This window comes from Ursus americanus, chromosome 3, assembly GCF_024610735.1.
Source record: "Ursus americanus isolate L20-20 chromosome 3, mUrsAme1.1.p, whole genome shotgun sequence".
Classification (NCBI taxonomy): domain Eukaryota; kingdom Metazoa; phylum Chordata; class Mammalia; order Carnivora; family Ursidae; genus Ursus; species Ursus americanus.
This window is the reverse complement of record NC_142129.1, coordinates 73,485,201-73,508,300: the sequence shown is the minus strand read 5'-3', so window position 1 is coordinate 73,508,300 and position 23,100 is coordinate 73,485,201. Positions and strand designations below refer to the sequence as shown.

The 23,100-nt window shown below is 39.7% G+C and overlaps 1 protein-coding gene across 1 annotated transcript in view; it reads right to left on the bottom strand.

Annotated features, from left to right (window-relative positions):
• The window catches only part of ABCB1 (ATP binding cassette subfamily B member 1), a 97,255-nt gene that overhangs the window by 29,761 nt on the left and 44,394 nt on the right, over positions 1-23,100 (bottom strand). Inside the window, exons 9-19 of the mRNA XM_045793339.2 lie at positions 20,703-20,874; positions 18,715-18,828; positions 18,460-18,570; positions 18,112-18,237; positions 17,799-18,002; positions 17,312-17,482; positions 8,944-9,105; positions 7,957-8,133; positions 6,892-7,038; positions 4,493-4,600; positions 1,413-1,490 (exon numbers count right to left, since the gene is read on the bottom strand). Of these exons, the coding sequence (XP_045649295.2) occupies positions 1,413-1,490; positions 4,493-4,600; positions 6,892-7,038; positions 7,957-8,133; positions 8,944-9,105; positions 17,312-17,482; positions 17,799-18,002; positions 18,112-18,237; positions 18,460-18,570; positions 18,715-18,828; positions 20,703-20,874 (1,570 nt within the window). The remainder of the gene's footprint in view (positions 1-1,412; positions 1,491-4,492; positions 4,601-6,891; positions 7,039-7,956; positions 8,134-8,943; positions 9,106-17,311; positions 17,483-17,798; positions 18,003-18,111; positions 18,238-18,459; positions 18,571-18,714; positions 18,829-20,702; positions 20,875-23,100) is intronic.

The following is a 23,100-nucleotide window of genomic DNA, read 5'->3' as shown; positions in this document are numbered from 1 at the left end:
TTAACTTTTTAAATATGTAAGTACTGAAAATATTGTGAGTTTGAAGTACGAATTTATATCCACAATAAGAATAACTATGGTCCTGTTACCTGTACTGGTGATTTGCACTTAAAGCAATATGTATCATTTTTTCCCCCAAATATTTAAGAAAATAGTGTTACAAGTTATGGCATGTATCACTTTGCTTTTTAAAATTGCTTTGTTTAAGTGCCTCTACCACTGGCACATAACTCCCTTGAAGACAGGGACTGTTGAGGTTTGAATGCCTGACAATACTGCATATTATGGCTCTGAAGCAGAAGGTCCTTAATATGTATTTGCCAGACTTAGTAATTTATGGAAAGGGCATTACACAAACCATCAGCTCTGCTTCCAAAGTATAATGGACCCAGGAGTCGGCCTGGGGGCTGGGAGGGTAATGGGGCATTTGGCTCTGGACCAAGATCAGCCTCGATCCTAAATGGAATCTCAGTTATAAATACGGTTTCACTCAGAGTCCTAGGACAGGGTCCCCATCAAATAGTGCTCTGTTACTCATTCAAGTCAGTCCTGGCTCTGTGAGTTACTGGCTAGCAATTCCCACAAATATGCTTTTTTTTTTAAAGTCATGGTGGCACAGGTGGGAAAGGCTGGAGGAACCGAAGACAGCCAAGAAAATGTGAATGTCATCTAGAAACCCTAACACGGCAAACCGATGCTTCTCAGCTAGGCTTCCAGCACTCCTGGCGCGTCCCAGGCGTCCCTCTGGAGCCTCATTTTATTCACTGGCGAGTGACCAGTGATTTTACAAGGAAGAATTATAAAATCACATACAAAATGTTAGGGGCTGTAAAAGAAACTTTCTCTTTGAACTGGGCTGCTTTGGGTGACATTCCCAGAAGCTCCCTCCCCCTTCCCCTAAGAAAACATTCACATCTGCCTGTTAGGGTTTTGAAGGTTTGAAATGGAAGAGGCATTCCAGCCGCTTGTTACACTACTGGCATCAGTTACTGTATCGATCTAACTGCAGCAAAGAACCTGGGCAGTGCGGATACATTCTGATTTGTGGAAACACAGGTTTCAGGTGGCATCTCTTAGTGGGAAGAAACATAAATGTCTTGGGTGTCCCAGGGGAAAGAAGGAAAGAAAGAGAGAAAAGGGATGAGGGGTGCTGCCTCCTCCACCTCCAGCTGCCACGACAAAGGCTGGGGCTGAACCTGCTCTGGGGACTGTCAGGGGCGATCCTATCCCTCGTCCTGCCCACAGTGGACAGACAGCAGGGCTCTGAGCCAGAGCTGGGGGGTCCAATCACATCTGTGAGGGGAGACGGAGGGAAGAGCACCACAGAGGCTGAGTAACCTGACCACACTGGCACTGCACGGGCGCGAGGAGGGAGCTCCGCACAGCCCAGGTGCAGTCCTCAACACACATACCTGTCTCAGCATCGACCTGAAAACCATGTATCGGAGGCGCTTGGTGAGGATCTCCCCGGCTTTGCCAAACGTGAAGCCCTGTGAATGTGAACACGCCACAAGGAAGGAGACTTGTCAGAGCCCCAGCCACTGATTATACAGAAGAGGGAGGCCGGATTGGTCACTGCTGAGAGGACACGAGGTCAGAAAGCCCAACGTCAGGCTGGGCTGTGTTTCGGTCACTGGGTACCATGGTGCATAGCCACACTGGCAGCGCGGCCAGGATAGCCCCGTTTTGAAATCATCATTGCCATTCCCCCGTTCCTGGCAGGTTGATCAGGATTTATTAGTAAATGTGTTTCTTTGTCTCTACTCCTATGCCTGCTTATTTCTCTCAGTGAGCCAGGGTCTGTCACCCAGGAAGTTCAAGTTGTTTCCAAGGCAGGGGCACTGGAAGCAGGGCGGGTCTGTTACATATCATCCAAACCACTTTGGATGGGACACTTTGAGAATGCCAAAGGGATACTGCTAAGATATATATCAGGACCTGAAGTGTCATCTGGGGAAACAGAAATATCCAGCCACCCCAGCAATAAAGGATGCAGAGAACAAAGACACCAAATTCCTAGTTTCCAAGTTAAAAAAAGCCAAAGTCTAGGAGCAAAATAGGCCAGGGAAGAAGGCTGACCAAGACAGAATTTTCTGCTCTGCCCCTTCCCTTCCCCCAAGGATCTAACTTTTTGTTTCTGGGAGGAGAGAGGAGTTACTCCAGGAAATAAAGAGTCCGAAGTGAGTGTGCTATCATGGGGGGTCACATATGCGGAAGAAGGGTAACAGAAACCTCATCCCAATGGGTTTGGGGATACAGGACTAGGGAGAAGCAGTGCTCCTCATCTTTCTGGAGCTCCAGGAAGTGGCAGCCTACGGATAAGGCCCACCACACAATGGCGTGGGGAAAGCAGAGAGGAAATGGCCCATGGTGCATCAGAAGAGGAGAGGCCCTAATAACAGCCCAATTCCCTGCAGAATCAAAGATATGGAAAGGGCAGTTATATCTCTTTTGTGCCCCCAACTAGTGTGTGGACATTACTGAGAGAGAGAAGAAACACAGGCAAAGAGCACAAGTGAAGAAAGAGCCAATTCTTCTGAATGGGTCTGATAAAGGGGGACAGCCAGGTGGGACCATGTAACTGAAGGCCGCAGGCCCTACCAGGTGCCAGCATGAAGCCGGCAGGTACATTATGTCCACAGACCATCCCCCTGCACCCCTCTGCCAACAGACACTGATCCAGGAGAAGGAGGAAAGGGAGAAATCCTAGATTCCCTGAATTAAAGCCTGAAATTACTAAAGCAATTTAATTTACTTAGAAATGGCCAGATTAAGGTTTCTGTTACCAGACTGAATGAAATGGGAAATATCTTGCTCACTAGAGGAATTGCTGTTATTTTTGTTGAGACCTAGCTGTTGTTGAGTGCTTATTCTGACACCATACTTTATATAAAGTACATCAATACATATACATATAGGTATATATGTACACAGAGGACAACCTTTTTAGTGATGGAAGAATGTCATTCTTACGACAACTGTATAATCACCACTTTACAAAAGAACTGAGGTTTAGTTGCCAGAGGACCCAATTATAAGGTGGCAGAGGTGAACCTGAATCTGGGTCTATGAGAATCCTGACAAGAATGGGAACCCAGAGCCTGAGATTTTATTACCCACGGAGCTCCCTCCTTTTGTTTCTAAATGAGGGGTCGGCCATTCTAACGTTGTTGGCCACTCTGCCATCTCTACAGTTTTGAGATCCTGTAATTTAGAGCCTTTGTTTCCACTCGGTTTTACCAGGCAAGTCAGGCTCCTATCTCCCCGAGCATCACCATGTTACAAAGGTACTGCTTTCGCTGCCTTTGCCAAACCAATTCAAATCTCCCTCGCCTGTGGGGACATGACCGCCCAGGGCAGCAGAGGGCTCCGGGCATGCGCAGTCACACGGTGCTGCTCCGCAGCCTGGCTCCGAGGTTCCGCCGGGCTCCGCCAGACAGCTGCCCGGCCGCGTGCTCCAATGCTCCTCTCCAGTGATGGAGAGGGCCCGTGACACAGGTCACATTATTTATTTTATTCATCAAGAGGAAGGTACTAATGTCCCTATTTCACAGATGAGGAATTTGAGGCTTAAATTATTTATTTGCCCAAAACCGCAAAATTAGGAACTGATGCAAATCACACTCAAACCAAAGTCTAACACCAAAACCAACGCTGCCTGACCTTACTAAACTTTTATAGCGCTTAACTTCTTTGCAGTTCTGTTCCAGCCAAACGGTGTGCAGCTGTAAAATATGACTCTTCACAAAAGGGTCTACAGTTTAAGGCTGTGAGACTGACATTCTTCCATTATTGAGAAAGGTTCTTTCTCCTTTAGCAAAAGGTGAATGATAAACTCTTCAAACATTTTTTAAATCAGTGTGATGTGCTTATCGGGTTTTCAGGACATACTAAGACATTTTGAGTATTTAAACTCACTGACAGTACTTATATCCAAACTTAAGCCCAGGGTTCCCCTGAATTCCATTTTTGAGTCCCCAGCTTTCATTTCTCGTCATCATATTAGATCAAACACCCACTTCCCTCTGATTTCATTAATATTTCATTTGGGGGAGATGACGGAGAGAAGGTAAGCAAGTGCTCCAGTGGAAGCAAAACATCTTTGTTTTAAAATATTTTTACTTTTAAAATTTTATGTAAGTATGTATGTATTTTTGAGAGAGAGAGAGAAAGAGAGACAAAGAGAGTGTGTGTGTGAGTGGGGTGAAGGGGCAGAGGCAAAGGGAGAGAGGGAGAATCAAGCAGGTTCCATGCCCAGCACAGAACCAGACTTGGGGCTTGATCCCATAACCCTGAGCTAAAATCAAGAGTCAGATGCTTCACTGACTGAGCCACTCAAGTGCCCCAAAATATTTTTGTTTTAAATATGTCAAAGACAGTTGGTTGCTAATAGTCCAGCTAATAGAGCAAATTACATAAATGTCTAGAAATTTCCCCAGCTGAATAACAATGCATTCCCCAAAATGAATAAAGTGAAAATGCAGACACTTACCTGGAGGAAAAATGTAATAAAAGAAATAATTCCAAGGACTAGAAACAATAAAGAAAACATATTACTATTCTGTCGTTTTGTTTCAGGATCCCCATCTCTGGTAAAAATCTGTTGAGAAAATATTGAAAGGTTTTCAGTTTAAAGACTAAGGACGTCATTCTGGGTCTGACCCATTTTCCATCAAGCACAATATTTGGGGGTCAAGATAGGCATAGTATGACGGAAGTCAGGGCTGGTTTCCCTAAAGCCAAACCTAAAGGTGTGCGAACTTTACCTTCCTTAAGGGCCAAGAATGGGTCTATTGTTCCTAAAGGGACCCAATACTTTTTCTGCGTACACTCCTTCTTGGAGTAATGAGTGCCACGAGGCCACACCAGCTATGTAAAATAGAAATGAGAATGAATACGGTTCCCCTTTGGTGGGAAACTACATTGTATGGCAATTTGTTATTTTACAATTTGGACACATCAAGCTGGAGACAAATCTGCCGATGCTGCTTTGGTAAACCAGAGAGAGGTAGTCATTCACTCAGCCCAGGCCCTCTGTAAGAAGGGAGCCTCCTTGAGCCATCTCCTTTTGTAGGACGGCCTGTTAGAAAGCCAGCTGACCTGGCACCACACGTGGAGACCTTTCCAGAGATGGTAAAAAGGCTAACAGGATGTCTTGGGCTTAGAGAACACAGAAAATAACTACTTCACAGGGAGAGAAAACAACTCCCTTCACAGCGGGCCAAATTTGTCTTATAACAGAACTACATTCCTAACCCAACCCAGTAAACTTTATCCTCTATACAGGGGGGGAAAAAAGCCCTTTGGAGGAGATAAAATTCATTTTTCTTGGTTATTCCACCCAAAAATAGCTAACAATCAGTGAGCTCTTATTCTGTGATAGATACTATTCTATACAAATTCATGTATACCATTCCTTTTATCCTCACAATCACCTCCTAACATTCATTATCATCACCAGTTTACACAGAGGCACAGAGAGGTTAATTAACTCGTTCAAAGTAACACAGCCTGCAAGTGATGACCCCAAGATTTAAACCCAGGCAATCTAACTCAGAGCCCAAAACCTTAAACCCTGTGTTACAAACCTTCAATGAGGCAGAAGACTGGTTGCCTAACCAATATCTAGGAGTCAGTGTGCTAACCCTGAGTCACTTGCTTCCAGACTTACTGTTCCATGAGGAACGAAGAAAATATAAAATCCTTAGGTTGAGTTTTTGCAACACACAGCCAAACCCATTCCTGACTAGTCCACTCCCAATTTTTTTTTTCTGATGATGCCACTGTCCACTTCACTGCCTGTACAACAAATGCTAGACCAGTAATCAGTTCCCTGTGGACCACCAGCCAAATGTTTATACGAAGCTTTAATGGAATAGTGCCATGTTCATTTGTTTCTGCACTATGGGCACTTCAACACTACAGCAGTAGAGCTAAGTACTTGCAACAGAGACCAGATGGCGCTCAAAATCTAAACTGTTTACTCTCTTACCCTTCATAGAAAAAGTCTGCTAACCCCTGTCCTAGAACATATGCTCCATGCTATCAGACACTTTATCTCCTTCTTGGCATTTTCTTTTCTTTTCTTTTTTTTTTAACCACCTGAAACAGTATGTGGCACACAGCAGTCACTGCAAACATAGTTCTTGAATGAATACACTGAACATACGAATACCAAAGAGAAATCAGTTAGCCAGGCATGGGGAGACCTGCCTATTAATGTATTTTTTGGTACATCAAAAGTTAACGTTTGGCCTCTTCCATGGAGCAAGCAACTTTTTTCTCCATAATGTTTTCAGCTGTTATGGCAAGGGTACCCTCAACGTGATATTCAAACATCTACCGCGAAACAGAGAGCATTCCTGCCTTGGTGGTAGCTTTACTGATAAAAATGCCATCATTGAAAGCAGGTACGATCAACACATGTCAACCTTTCAGAATCTGTTCCTTTTTGTTTCCATCTTAAAAAGTGGGATGGGCGTCCCCCAGAGGCAGCATGCCAGACCTGCTCACATCCCAACAAGTGTGTATGTCACACAACAGCTCTGGCTCAAGCCAGTCTGGCAAACACACCATGAACCCTCTCTGAACGCCAGTGATAGGACTTCTCATACGTTTACTCAGAGCCCAGTGACGGCAGAGACTCTCATCAGGTCAGGTTCATGGACTATTTCAGGAACCTGGGCCCTAAGAGAACAACTAACTGCAAGGACAAAGGAAGATTGAAAAATTAGCTTTCCTATCCCAAACCAGACTTACACCTTCAAGTTGCTGAGTTTCATACGAAGGTACAATATTTTTTGTGGCTTATGTATACAGCTACAAATAGAAACAGCTCAGTCTTTACTCAGGACTCACAGGTAAATCCAAAAAATGGACATAAACACTTACCCCTATAATCCTTGAAAATATGACTGAAAATGCTGGTTGCAGGCCTCCATTTATAATAGCACAAAATATACCAACCACGAAATAAGGCCATTCAGTTATATTCAGCTTCAGAATCCTCCAGAAGGAAACTGGAGGTACATTTTCATCCTGGAAAGCAAAATATTACAACAGGCTAGTTAGAAAAAGAACTGATACTTTTTATCAATTTAATGATGCACAGTCCTTCAATATGTACCAAAATTTTTAAAAAATATTTCATTTATATATTTATTTGAGAGAGAGAGAACACAAGCAGGAGCAGAGGGAGAGGGAGAAGCAGACTCCCTTGCTGAGCAGAAAGCCCAGTGTGGGGCTCGATCCCAGGACCCTGGGATCATGACCTGAGCTGAAGGCAGAAGCCTAACTGACTGAGCCACCCAGGCACCCCTGTACCAAAATTTCTAAATGAAGATATCTTATTCCTGTTTTCTTATGAACTGATGGCTATTTAATTTTTTAAAAAGTGCTGACAGATTCTATTATATTGCTCCTATATATTTTAAGAAATAAATGATGTTTTCACAAACATTTAACACTTACCAGACATTTAGAAAATTTACAAGTAGGGATAAAAGAACAGAAATGTCCCCATTAGAATCTCTTTATAATATAGAGGTGCCTGGGTGGCTCAGTCAGTTAAGCATCCAACTCTTGATTTCAGCTCAGGTCATGATCTCAGGGTCTTGAGATCAAGCCCTGTGTCAGGCTCTGTGCTCAGCAGGGAGTCTCTTCTCCCTCTCCCTCTGTCTTCCCCCTTCCCCCACCCCTACCTTTCATGCACTCACTCTCAAAGGAATAAATAAGTCTCTTAAAAAAAGAATATCTTTACATTATAAATTCTAATTCTAAAATTGTCTTATAAATTCTCATTCATAAATTTCTGAGCCTAAAATGTTGAGATTTTGGTTTGTGGAACGTTTTGGGAATAGGACAGGAGAATTCTGGATAACTTTTGCTCCTACTCCTGCCACCCCAATGCTAGCCCAGAGGGAGGGCTGAAGGCATAACTCTACATCCTCTCCGTACCAAGTCCTCTTTTGTACCAAGCTTTCTGTCCTGGCCTTGTGGGGCATGTATACTCTTGCGGGTTGATCTTCTTCTTATTAAACTGGATCCTGAATCCTTTGGAGACATTTCCAAGGCATCAATTTCACTTTTGGATTCACCAGTTCCATTTTCTAATTCAATTTCATTTCCACTTGTCTAAAATAAACAAGAAATAAGCATAAGCAGGTTAGGCTCAGAAAACAAGTGAAAATTAATTGCCAAACATCAGCTATCAAGGAAAGTGGTAATTTACATCATTGTAGGAAAGGATAAAGTTAAACTGCTACTGGGGGAGTAGTGTGTAAATGTGTGATCTATTTGAAAATTAAAATCACTGAAGGGGGACTGCCGCTGAATATACTGAAATAACATGACATCTTTTCCTTGTATCTTACCTTGTCATCTCCTTTTTGTGGGTGTTTGGGGCTCAATAATATTTGCTTTGGGCTAGTGCTATCGATGGAAATATGGTACACACCATTCTGTGACCCACGTCTGTCATTTAAAATTTTCTCAGTAGCCATGTTAAAAAATGCGAGAGATAAATCCATTTTTACTCTGCATTTTATTTAACCTAATGTATCCAAGATATTAGCATTTCAACATGTAATCATTGTCAAAACTTAGTGAGATAGTTTGCATTCTTCTTTTGTACCACGTCTTTGGAATCTGGAATACATTTTCAATTCAGAGTAATTGCCACTGAAGTGTTCAAGAGCCACATGAGACTAGTGGCTATTACAGTGGATAGATTACCTTTAAACCTTTTTAAAGTTTTAATTTTCTCTAATTACCCTTCTTTATTTTCCCTTTTTTAAATGGGAAGAAAAACCTGGTCTGAATTCCCCAAGTATTTTTCTTGCCTATCAAGATTATCAAGTCAAGTAATGTTTATTTGTAGTTCTAAATACACAAAATCAGTTTGTCCCTAAGTTACTGCATGAAAACTCTAGAGCTGGACTATACCTGCATTGTGACAAGCTTGAAGTAAATGCCTTTCTCTCTCATGAGTTCATCATGACTTCCTTTCTCCACAATGACTCCATCATCAAAGCCAGCAATGACATCAGCATTACGAACTGTAGACAAACGATGAGCTATCACAATGGTGGTCCGGCCTTTCCTGGCCTAAAGAGAGAAAAATGAGGTTTTTGAATACATGAACGATTACAGGCAAAAATTCATTCAATTTATATTTATTGAATGCCAATGCCTTGGATATTATAAAAACCATCTAAGCTATATCGGCTTTAATAAATATATAGTCAATTGATAACAGTTTAAAATAATGTTTTATTATAATAAATATTAACACAAATATGATAGTCACATATCAATATTAGGTAAGCTTCTGAGAATTTTACTTAACCTCTATCAGCCCAAGTTTACAATAATAATCAGGGGCTTATACGAAGTAAAAAATGCTGCAGTCCAAGCCCTGGCCAATCAGAGCAGACCCAGGCCAGTGTGTGGTATTAGTACAGACTAGACAGCACTGGTCTGGGGACGCCTAGCGTCCCATCTCACAGAACTTCTGGATGATTAAGATGGGCAATCAGTGTGAGGCAGCAAAGTCCAGTCTTCAGTGCCACATTGATCTGAACTCAAATCGTAGCTCTGACATTTACGAATTCCACAATTTTATCCAAATCTTTTACCCTGTGTGAGGCTCAGTTTATTCACATATAAAATGGAGATAATATTAGTACTCTATTCTTCAAGTAGTTGTGATGACCAAATAATATAATGTACACAAAGCATTGTGATATATATACAGTAAGTATCTAATAAATGTTACTTATTCCTAGGTAGAAGCATTACAGAAAAACTGAAGAGCTATGCAAATGTTTTTAAATGCCCAGTGTCATTTTTGTTTAATATGAAACAGAAGTTAACAGAGTTAATATGGAACCAGAACTTGTCTAAGATTTCTTTCACCTCTGTAACTTTCCCCAAGGCTTATGACTTTTGTGACTTTGTATCTCTCTCCAGGAACTAGCAATAAAATCCTCAAACTAACAACAAGAGGTATTAGGATCAATATAAAAAAGACAAGTGGAAAACTCTGACGGGAAAAAGCAATACATGTAGAAAAATTAGGTGGTAGCAACTAGAAGGTAGAGAAGATAATGGATCAATTCTTCAGGTGTTTTTAAGAAAAGGGGGCATGTGGAATTCTCCCTCCAAAATTTACATTCTAAAGGAAAAGTACTTTTTTAATAGTTAATGTATTTTTGGGGGGTGGAGAAGAGGGGAAGGGCAGAGGGAGAGGGAGAGAGAATCTTAAGTATACTCCATGCCCAGTGCAGAGCCCTACACGGGGCTCAATCTCACGATTCCGAGATTGTGACCAGAGCTGAAATCAAGAGTCAGACGCTCAACCAACTGAGCCACCCAGGTGTTCCTCAAGGAAAAGTATTTTTAATGCAAAAGTATTTTTTAAATCATTTTAATTTATAATTTAATACATACTTTCATTATAGAATAATAAGAAAACACAGACGTAAAATTACAGATAACCAAAGTGAAAGGGGAAATAGCAGCCACTATCCCACCTACCTCTATTTTGGTTCACTCAATTTTTAGTAACTTGCTTTTCCCTCCTATTGAACACATTGACAGGATGTTTAAAGGAACATCCAGTAGTGTTGTTTTGTTATTAGAGAAGGGGAGAGCTGGAACAAATATGAGTTCATCTTTGAATTCTACTGTGAGAATTCAACTTTGAATTCTACTTTGAATTCTACTCCTAGGAGAGGAAGATGGTGGTGGAGTAGGAAGACCCTAGGTTCACCTTTTCCCACAAACACAGCTAGATAACTGTCATATCATCCTAGATATCCCAGAAATCAACCTAAAGACTGACAGAACAAACTCCACAACTAAGGAGAGAGAAGAGGCCCCATTAAGAAGGTCGGAAGTGAGGAGATGTGACTTAGGGGGAAACAGATCACAAGTGCTGCAGTGAAGAGGGAGTCATGGTTGCAGAAAAAGGCATGTGCGCATGTGAGAGAGATGGTGGGGGGCGGAGAGGAGCACACAGGGATTGCACAAGGAGAATGTTTCCCGAAAGCCATTGGCTTGGAAAACAAGATGGACTGAATTTTGTGAGTTCTTGCAACCACCGGGGCTTAAAGCCTGGAGTTTTAAAGGTCAGTGGAGTTGGCTATGATAAAGCTTGGAGGGCACTGCACTGGTCCTGGAAAGAAGACAGACAAACAACCTTGGAGGAGATAGTGTGGAAGTAGTGATCTGAAAAATGCTTGGGGTACACTGGGGGGATATTATTCACTCTTCACAAAGTGCATCCCCAAGAGGCAGTGTTCACAGAGACTCCATTCGGGGAACAGGAGATGGCTGGTGCCATTTCCCTCCCCTGATCTTGGCATAAACACAGAGCCACCTGCAAGAAGCAGTGCACTGCTAACACAGGCTGCCTAACTTACATCAAGCTCCTGTGCTCTGGCGGGGATGCCCTTTTCAGTCAAGCTTCTCTCAGTCCCAGTGTGGTGAACCCCTTCCCCCAGAAGACCAGCACAAGCCCCTGCCTGCACCACATCTCTAAAGCCTGAAGTTTTAAAGTTCAGCAGGCTTAGATGGGATAAAGCCAGGAGGGCACTTCACTGCTACCGGAGAGAAGGCAGGCAAAGAAGTCTAAGACAGTGTGGAAACAGCAATCTGAAAAATGTCTGGGGCACACAGTAGGGAGATTACTCTGTATTCTAGAAGTGCTTTCCTGAGAGGCAGTCTTTGAGGAGATACCTCGTTGGGAACAAAGGAGCTGGCTGGCACCACTTCCCTTCCCTACCTCTCAGCATAAACACAAAGCCAGCCACCTGAGGAAAGCAGCTCAGCTCAGACAATGGCTGCCTAACTTGCTTAAACCAAGCCCCACCCTCCTGTGCTCTGGCAGGACTGCCCTTCTAAGTCAGGCTTGCCTCAGTCTGAGCATGGTGAACTCCTCCTCCAGAAAACCAGCACAAACCCCTGCCTACTCCACCTCTCCCAACCAGAGAGTGCTACAGGGTCTCAGTTCTGATGGAGTTGGTGTGAGGTCTCGTTTTGCAAGCAGACCAGAGCACACCTAGTTAAAACATGCCACATTCAGGCCAGGGACCAAACAATGCCTACAGCAGGCAAGAAGAGCCTCTGCAAAGGACTGGCCCGAAGGATAGAGCGGCCAAAATGCAACAGCAGAGTACATGCAGCACACATCAGAGACACTCCCTGAAGGACCAGGTCCTGGGTAGTGTATGACCTCTTCTTCATAAAGCCATTATTTTCCAGAAGCAGGAGACATAAATGGTTTTTGTAGCAAGAAGGCAGAGACTTAGACAAAATGCCAAGATGGAGGAATTTATCTGAAATGAAAGAACAAATCAAGGCCACAGCCAGAGAAATAAGCAAAACAGATATAAGTAACATGCCTGATGGGGAATTTAAAGCAACAATCATAAGGATACTCACTGAGCTTTTTAAAGTTTTAAAAAAAGAATAGAAGACATCAGGGAGACCCTTACCACAGAGATAAAGAAGTTAAAAAAGAATTAGAGATGAAGAATGCAATAAACGAGTTTGGAAACAGGTTTGATGCAATGAACAGCATACTGGGAGAAGCAGAGGAATGAATTAGTGACCTTGAAGACAAAATAATGGAAAATAATGAAGCTGAACAAAAGAGAAAAAGAAAAATTATGGAACATGAGAATAGACTGAGGGAACTCAGTGATTTCATCAAACATAATAACATTCATTTTATAGGAGTCCTAGAAGGAGAGAGAGAAAAGGGGGCAGAAAATTTATTTCAAGAAACAATAGCAGAGAACTTCCCTAATCTGGGGAAGGAAACAGATGTCCAGATCCAGAAGGAACAGAGAACTCCCATCAAAATCAACAAAAGCAGGCCCACACAAAAACATATTGTAATTAAATTTGCAAAATACAGTGATTTTTAAAAATCTTAAAAGCAACAAGACAAAAGAAGTCCTTAACTTACAAGTGAAAACCCATAAGGCTAGCTGTAGATCTCTCAACAAAAACTTGGCAAGCCAGAAGGGAGCAGCATTATATATTCAAGGTGCTGAATGGGAAAAATGTGCAACCAAAAATACTCTATCCACCAAGGCTACCATTCAGAATAGAAGGAGTGATTAAAAATATCCTAGACAAACAAAACTAAAGGAATTTGTGACCACTAAACCAGCCCTGCAAGAAATATTAAGGGGGACTCTTTGAGTGCAAAGGAGAGACCAAAAGTGACAAAGACAAGAAAGGATTAGAGAAAATCTCTGCAAACAATGACAAAGCAAGTAATAAAATGAAAATAAATACATACCTATCAATAATTCTTTTAATGTAAATGGACTAAACACTCAATCAAAAGACAAAGGGTATGAGAATGGATAAATATACAAAACCCATCTTTATGCTGCCTACAAGAGACTCATTTTAGACCTAAAGACACCTACAGATTGAAAGTGAGGGGATGGAAAAACATTTATCATGCAAATGGATGTCAAAAGAAAGCTAGAGTAGCAATCCTTATATCGGATAAACCAGACTTTAAAACAAAGACTGTGAAAAGAGACAAAGAAGGGCATTATACAACCATAAAGAAGACATTCCAACAAAAAGATATAACAGCTATAAATATCTATGTACCCAACAAGTGAGCACCCAAATATATATAAAAAATTAATAACATAAAGATACTAATTGATAGTACAATAGTAATAGGGGAACTTTAACACCCCACTTACATCAATGAACAGATCATGCATGCAGAAGACAACAAGGAAACAATGGCTTTGAATGACATACTGGACCAGATGGACTTAACATATGTATTCAGAACATCCCATCCTAAAACAGCAGAATACATATTTTTCAAGGGCACATGGGATATTCTCTAGAACAGATCACATATTGGGCAACAAAAGAGGCCTCAACAAATACAAAAAGACTGAAATCATACCATACACCTTTTCTAACAGTGCACAATGAAACTAGTAATCAACCACAAGAAAAAATTTGGAAAGACCACAAATACATTAAGGGTTAAAGAACATGCTACTGAAGAACAAATCAAAGAGGAAATTAAAAAATTCATGGAAACAAATGAAAATGAAAACAAAACAGTCCAAAACCTTTGGGATACAGCAAAAGCAGTTTTAGAGGGAAGTATATAGCAATACAGGCTTACCTCAACAACCTAACCTTACACCTAAAGAAGCTAGAAAAACAACAACAAATGAATCCTAGAACCAGCAGAAGGAAGGAAATAACAAAGACTAGAGCAGAAATAAATGATATAGAAACTAAAAAAACCCAACAGAATAGGTCAATGAAACCAGGAACTGGTTCTCTGAAAAAAAATCAACGAAATTGATAAACCTCTAGCAAGACTTATCAAAAAGAAAAGAGAAAGGACCCAAGCAAAATTGCAAACAAAAGAGGAGAGATCACAACCAACACCGCAGAAATACAAACAATTATAAGAGAATATTATGAGCATCTATATGCCAACAAATTGGGCAATCTGGAAGAAATGGAAAAATTCCTAGAAACACATCAACTACCAAAACTGAAACAGGAAGAAATAGAAAACTTGAACAGACCCATAACCAGCAAAGAAATTGAAGCAGTCATCAAAAATCTCCCAACAAACAAGAGTCCAGGGCCTGATGGCTTCCCAAGGGAATGCTACCAAACATTTAAAGAAGAGTTAATACCCATCCTTCTGAAACTGTTTCAAAATAACAGAAACAGAAGGAAAACTTCCAAACTCATTCTATGAGGCCAGCATTACCCTGATACTAAAACCAGATACAGACTCCACTAAAAAGGAGAATTATAGACCAATATCCCTGATGAACATGAATGCAAAACTTTTCAATAGAATACTAGCAAACCAAATCCAGCAATATATTTAAAAAATCATTCACCATGATTAATCGAGATTTATTCCTGGGTTGCAAGGGTTGTTCAATATTCTCAAATCAATCAACACAACACATTAACAAAAGAAAGGATAAGAACCATTTCATTTCATTTCAGTAGACATAGAAAAAGCATGTGACAAAGGAAAACATCCATTTGTGATAAAAACCCTGAACAAAGTAGGTTTAGAGGGAACACACTTCAACATCATAAAAGCCATATATGAAAGACCCACAGCTCATACCATCCTCAATGGGGAAAAACTGAGAGCTTTTCCCCTAAGGTCAGGAACATGACATGGATATCCACTCTCACCGCTATTGTTCAACATAGTACTGGAAGTCCTAGCCTCAGCAATCAGACAACAAAAGGAAATTAAAAGCATCCAAGTCAGAAATGAACCCACAACTATATGGTCAATTAACCTTTGACAAAGCAGGAAAGAATATCCCATGGGAAAAAGTCTCCAACAAATAGTGTTGGGAAAACTGGATAGCAACATACAAAAGAATCAAGCTGGACCACTTTCTTATACCAGACGCAAAAATAAATTCAAAATGGATTAAATACCTAAATTTGAGACTTGAAATCATAAAAATCCTAGAGGAAAACAAAGGTAGTAAACCTCTTTAACATCAGCTATAGAAATTTTTTCCTAGATATGTCTCCTCAGGCAAGGGAAACAAAAGCAAAAATAAACTACTAAGACTTGATCAAAATAAAAACTTCTGCACAGTGAGGGAAATAATCAACTAAAACTAAAAGGCAACCTACTGAATGGTAGAAGGTATTTGCAAATCACATATCTGATAAAGGGTTAGTATCCAAAATATATAAAGAATTATAAAACTCAATACTCAGAAAATGAATAATCCAATAAAAAATGGGCAGAAGATACGAATAGACATTTTTCCAAAGAAGACATACAGATGACCAGTAGACACATGAAAAGCTGCTCAACATCACTCATCATCAGGGAATTACAAAACTACAGTGTGATATCACCTCACACCTGTCAGAATGGCTAAAATCAACAACACAAGAAAGGACAGGTGTTGGTGAGGATGTGGAGAAAAAGGAACACTTGTGCACTGCTGGTGGGAATGCAAACTGGTGCAGTCACTGTGGAAGACAGTATGGAACTTCCTCAAAAAGTTAAAAATGGAACTACACTATGACCCAGCCACTGCACTACTAGGTATTGACCCAAAGGATACAAAAATATTAATTCAAAGGGATACATGCCCCCCAGTGTTTATAGCAGCATTATCAACGATAGCCAAACTATGGAAACAGCCCAAGTGTCCATCAACTGATGAATGGATAGAGAAGAGGTGGTACAGGTATACAAAAGAATATTACTCAGCCATAAAAAGAATGAAATCTTGCCATTTGCAATGACGTGGATGGAGCTAGAGTGTATTATGCTAAGTGAAATAAGTCAGTCAGAGAAAGACAAATACTGTATTTCACTCATATGTGGAATTTAAGAAACAAAACAAATAAGCAGAGGGAAAACAAAGAGGGAAGCAAACCAAGAAACAGATTGTTAACTAGAGAACTAACTGATGGTTACCGGAGGGGAGGTGGGTGGGAGGATGGGTGAAACAGGTGATGTGGATTAAGGAGCACACTTGTTGTGATGAACACCAGGTGATGTATGAAAGTGTTGAATCACTATATTGTACACCTGAAACTAATATTATACTGTTTGTTAATGAACTGGAATTTAAATAAAAACTAAAAAAGAGGTCTTCATATTCCCTGTCCTCACAGAGCTAGGCTGGTTACCAATACATACCAGAGACCAAGCAAACAGCGCCTAGCTCAGTGTAAGTACTCAAATCTGATTTGGTGAATGAGTCATGTGAACTCAAGGATTGCAGGAAGGTCAAACTCTGTTGACTTCAAGGACATTTCACAGCCCAGGTAAGTTTCCAAGATCATCAGTTCTCTGCCCCTTTCCTGAGGACAAGAGGTTTCCCATTTCTCATAGGTATTTAATGTTTTGGAAATTAAATGTGAACCTTCATTATATTTTCCTCTTGTTGACAATAGCAAAAACAGAAACCTAAACAGGGTTATCTCTACAGCCAAGTTTTCAAGATCACAACAAAGACCAATTTTCATTTGTATCTCTCTTTCTCATTTAATTTTAAAGTTTTGCAAGTATCTTTCAGTGAAAGTTTATTCATTTCTACTTAAAAAGAACAGAAATAAATAGAAATTAAATGAACACATCCAAAGAGGACTGGAGATGTGATTTTGATACTTGACAGGGTCACTTTAGGAATCATCAGAAATGTCCTTTTTAAAAAATAATTTTTGAGAAGAATTAACAGTGGGATATCCTTATGCTTACAAATTAGGTTGGTGTAAATTGAGGTTCACAGACCTTATCCAGGGCCACCTGAACTACTGCTTCACTTTCAGTGTCCAGGGCTGACGTGGCCTCGTCCAGCAGGAGGATCTTGGGGTTGCGAACCAGGGCCCGAGCAATGGCGATTCTTTGCTTCTGTCCGCCGCTCAGCTGGGCGCCCCTCTCTCCAACCAGGGTGTCAAATTTCTGCAACATAGAAAATAAAGGGGGAGGGGCGGTTAGCAAAAGAACAAACTATGTCACCTACATTTTAAGATGGGAAGTAATCCCATAAACAACCCACAAAGGATCCAGTTCCTTAAAACTCAGCAATAACCAACCCCAATTTTTACAAATATGCCTAGTACGAGCTGATGGTGCTAGAGCTTTAAAATCTGAAGTCATCTTGATTTCTCTTCTTAGGAATTTCCTCTTGTGTACAGTAGATTCCTAACTTCTCCTGCATTAGGCCAGCATTCTGGTCTTTGAACCTCTAGCACGGCAAAGATGGAGAGGGACTTACGTTAGGGAGTTTCATGATAAAGTCATAGGCGTTGGCTTCCTTGACGGCTTTCTCGATCTCTTCCATGGTGACATTTTCGCGGCCATAGCGAATGTTTTCAGCTATGGTGGTGGCAAACAACACAGGTTCCTGACTCACCACGCCAGTAATTTCCCGAAGGTGCCTGACGTTTATGGTCCTAATGTCCTGTCCATCAATACAGACCTGAAATAAAAAGGAAGCGTGATTTCCGTGCATTGCAGATTTGGAATGTGAGACGGGCCAGGGTAACTGCTGATCGCTGCAGCATCGCATTCAGCAAGAACCACCTCACCATGCCGTCCGTGGGGTCATAGAGCCTCTGCAACAGCTGCACCGTCGTGCTCTTCCCGCAGCCGCTATTCCCGACCAGCGCCACCGTCTGCCCGCTCTCAACCTTCAGGCTGAGGCCCTTCAAGATCTAACAGAACAAATGAGAAATAAATGTAAGGGCGATACACAGACCCTGGGACTACAAACTGACAGTTCCAGTCAAAACTAGGTTTAAATATACATTTATAAATATACAAATATAAATATACATAAATATAAATTGCCCTTCAGGCAATTTTTAAATCACTAAAGTATCAGAAACTTCATCCAATACATGGTTGAATCACTGATTAATCATGTATCATTGTACCTTAACTTCTTTTCGCGATGGGTAACTGAAGTGAACATTTTTGAATTCCAAATTTCCCTTAATATTATCTGGTTTATGTCCGTTCTTCGAATAGCTGTCAATGCTTGGTTTCTAAACAGAATAAAATTTTCAGAAGATGACTAGGTTACAATAGCTATTTTTAGTAACACTTGTGGTGAGTTGGATAAAGCGATAAAGAAAGTAACTTTTAATTAGAAAAACTTGTAGACGGATAAATGGCTAGCCCAGACTTACGTTATCAATTATCTTGAAGATTTCATAAGCTGCTCCTCTTGCGTTTGCAAATGCTTCAATGCTTGGAGATGCCTGTCCGATACTAAAAGCCCCAATTAATACAGAAAAGAAGACCTGACGGATGTGAAGGAAAATCATCAAGTTACTTAGTGTTTATTACAATTTTTTCATACATCTTTCTTCTAACATAGCTAATTAAATTTTATTATTATTATTAGCTTTGCTAATTAACTTTTAAACTGGCAAGCCAGCTTATGAGTCCTGCGTGTCAAAAACATTTTAAAAGTTTAAATCCTTTTTGATTTACAATACAGAATTAGTCTACTTGCTCAGTGAAACAATGGTACAAGTTCCACCGGACCAGAATATAATAGAATATATATTTATTTAATGGCTAATTACTTTGGTTTAGATTGTCAGCAGGGCATAGGGGAAACAAACATCAAAAGGAGTGTCAGGAGACCAAGGTCCAAATTGTGGATAAGCCCTAACTGGCTATATGTCTTCAGCCAATTCTCCTAGACTCTCCAGGCTTCGATTTCTTCATTTGCCAAACTAGGCAGGAGTCTGTTTTCCTGACCTGGCAACCTTAGAGTGTATCAAGTGAAACAGTGCATACAAAAATATTTTGTAAATGATAAAGCGCACATCTAGGGCATTATTCTTGATCCGGTTGTCTTCTTTTCTTCTACCAGACTGTGTTCTCTTTGAGGTCTGATAAACAGGTTTTTTGGGTTTTGGTGTATTTTTGGTTTTTTTTTTTTTCATTTTGCCCAAATGAAGTTGTTTTTCTTCAGGGTTACAGAGAACTAATATTATTATTCATTTCTTTCTAAATCACACAGGAATTACCCAGTAATTTACACAGAAGAAATTTTGCTAAGTGATTCTGTATTCATTTTCTCAGTTAGAACTTAGAACTACACTATAAGTTATGGCAAAGTATTCCTGCCATTTCCGTTTGGTAAAAGAGGTAGCAGAAACTTGAAAAGTCTACGTGGCCACCCCAAATCATGCAGTAAATAAGTAGCTGGAATTGGAGCCAAGTCATCCTGATTTCAAACCCCACGCTCTTACTCAGATTCTGCATGCTTATTACAGTTTGTGAGGCAGTTCTGGGATCAGTGAATACAAGATTTTAAACTGCATATCTACATCACAATTAAGTAGAACACATGTCTTATTACAACCTAGGTTCACCAATAGCATTACTATCCTAATAAAAGCTTTTGGGTAAAAGCCATTCTTAACTAAATAGCCTTGCACATTTTGGATGACACAATTATTATATCCACATTACAAATCTGGTTCTTGAGAAAGGAAACTGTTTTAAGGGACTCAAGAAATACAGTGTGTTACCGACAATACACTTGTGCTTAGCCTATGAAAAAGGAACTCAGTGACTCTTCTAATAGTATGTACTTTATTAGATCACGATACAGATTGGGTTTGGTTTATGAACGATTTCACCATTTTTAAATAAAAGAGGATAGCATCAAATGGCAAGCTTTCTGTGCTTGTACAAAGTTCTATAAGGCAGAGAACCTCCAAACAGAATATTCTTTAAGGAAGAGTAACAATTAATACTTCCGTAACTTTGCATTGAATGACTGTCATTCAAAAGAATTTGAAAAACAGTTAAACAGTGTATTTTGCCATTTATCAATAGTTGTGAATAGTCAATCAGAAAATAAAAAATGCTTAGCATTGAGACTGCCACAAAGAAATAACCTCAAGAAATGAGATTTCACGCTATAGAGATTAGTGATGTTAATATTATTTAGCCTATAAGACAAACTGTGCAAGAGGTCTGCAAAAAAGACACTCAACATATCTAATTTTCTTTCCACTTTTTAATCTAGTAGCACATGGCTCTTGGTATTATTCAACAGTTCTTCAATACCTATTCTCCAACATCACTCAAGCCAACATCACTCAACTTCATTGGAATTTTTACGAGACTCATTTCTTAAAATAACATCACTTACAGTGAGTACTTGTCCAATAGAATATTCATTGGAGAGGACCAAGGAGGTCCCATACCAGAATGCCAGAGCATATGATGCATAGATCAACAGGAAAGCAGCACCAATAGAAATGTTGGCCGTGATAGCTTTCTTTATCCCAATTCTTTTAGCTTCTTCTAAATTTTTGTTATACCTGGGAGAAGTAACAAAAACTATCACATATACTCATAAATCATATGAAAAAAGCTGAGATAGCATGATGGTTGTTAAGTACTTAGAATGTGCCCAAACCTGTGGTAGGTGCTTAATGTCTATTTTCTCCATTTGTTCATACATTGACCCTATGGTGTTAGCACTATTTTAATCCCTTCTTGTAGAAGAGTAAACTGAGGCTTACTTCCACAGAGATTAAATTATCTGGGGGAAAGTATTCTAAAGCTTCTTCTCTGGCCTTAGTAATAGTGAAACACATGAAATAGTGTTTAGTAAACTTCTAGAACTTGCACTGTTTCATAGGCAAGACAAAAGAGAAGCTATGGAAACATTTATGTTTTCCCTTCAAAATCTGCATGCCTTTTAAGTTTAATAATAAAAAGCAAATATAAGGCTAGAAAGTGCTCAACACAAGTAAAGACTTCAAATAGCTGAAATGTTTAAGGAAACATTAAGGAAGATCCTTTTTCTTTTTCTTTTTTCTTAACGCAGGCCCCATTAGCTTAGTTCCATGTCTCTTAAGAAGAATCTTTGTAAATATAGAATTAAGGTAAAATTATTAGAGAAATAGGACAGATTATAATTGAGTCTTAAACCTGTCTTTATCCTCTTAATCACGTCTCCCTGGGAACTTAGAACATTGTCTTGCAGAAAGAAAAAGTTCATAAGCATAGAAAGAACTTACTTCCACATAAAATTAATACTTTGAGGTCCTTGATCCATAAAAGCATGACTATACAAATATATAGTATTATATTAATTTTCTCTGGAGGATTCACTCCCTTAGTTGGAATGTACAGCAGAGTTCAAGTTCTGCTCAGTTAAAAGCATGGGGATTGCTTGCCTTCATGACTTTTTTTAACTAGCTACTTTACCAGTTGAAAGCCTGCCAAATAAAACTCGCATGACTACTATACCCACCAAAGACCAAATTTAAACAGAACTTTAGAGTGATACAATAGTAACACACTATTAGAGTTTCTCTCTGCAAAAATGTGTATCCCTAACTTGTCAGTTACAATACTAGAGCAAAAAAATTATTTTTGAGTAATGTGTTTCAATGGTTGATCTATTTCTCACTTTTTGAGTTGACCTGAGACAAAAGGTATTACTAGGCATCAACAATACATAATTACAAATAAGGAACTTTAATGCATATGACTCACACCTTTACTGTTACTTTCTTTACGTCAGTTCTTGCTTACCGAGATTAATGCAGAACTCACTTCACTGATATGTTGTTGTACCATGCTGCCAGAGGAAACATTTTCAGAGCAAGAAGCAACAAGGAAGAAAATCATTTAGATACAAGAAAAGATAAATGAAAAAAGGAAAAGCATAAGGAGGAAGGAGACATCAACAATACTACTTTTACAAAGGCTTTTTGATTTATGTTTTGATAAAAATACCACACTACAAAACCACATATTAAAATCACCTACTCATTAAAAGCATTAGTATAAGATTGGTAATTAAAGTCACAGTTCCTAAAATGGATTAAAGATACATAACAAAAACACTGATGTTTAAAAAAATTCTTTTTAAATATTATGAAAATATTTATCAGTGACACAACCAACCACTTACAAGAGCAAGAAACAATTTTAGTTAAGCAGAGAAATCAATACTAAGCAGTAAGACATACACAAGAGAGAAAAATATCATTTTAAAACTAAGGAGAATAAAACTATTCTTATACTACGGAACTGAATTCATTCTAAATTCTGGTTAAATTTCCATTCTAAGAGAGCCAGCTTCCTCCTGCATCTGTTAATTGGAAGAGAAAGTCCGACTAAGATCTTAATTACTTGTCCAAGCAAAAGCAGAGAAAGGAAGGGAAAGAACTAAAAAGGAAACTGAAGGATTATATTTGGCCTAAGAATAGTTTTAGCAACCCTACTTCCAAATTACATTTGAAATCTAGGTACTGTCTCCCCTCTCCTGCCTGCAGTCCACATCAGGGCACCATAAACCTTTCACCCGGGACTTACAACAACAGCCTTTCTACCAGTCTCCCTGCCTCCAATCTTTAACTGCTCTCCTCCATGTATCAAACCCATTATAGACAGAGAAATCATCTTAAAACATAATGTGGGTACTCATTCCTTTGTTTAAGACCCTCAACTGCTTTTCTGTGCCCTTGGAGTCAAATCCTAACTCCTCCATAGCTCCACCATCTTCAACACCCTTTCGTCTCCATCTCCCC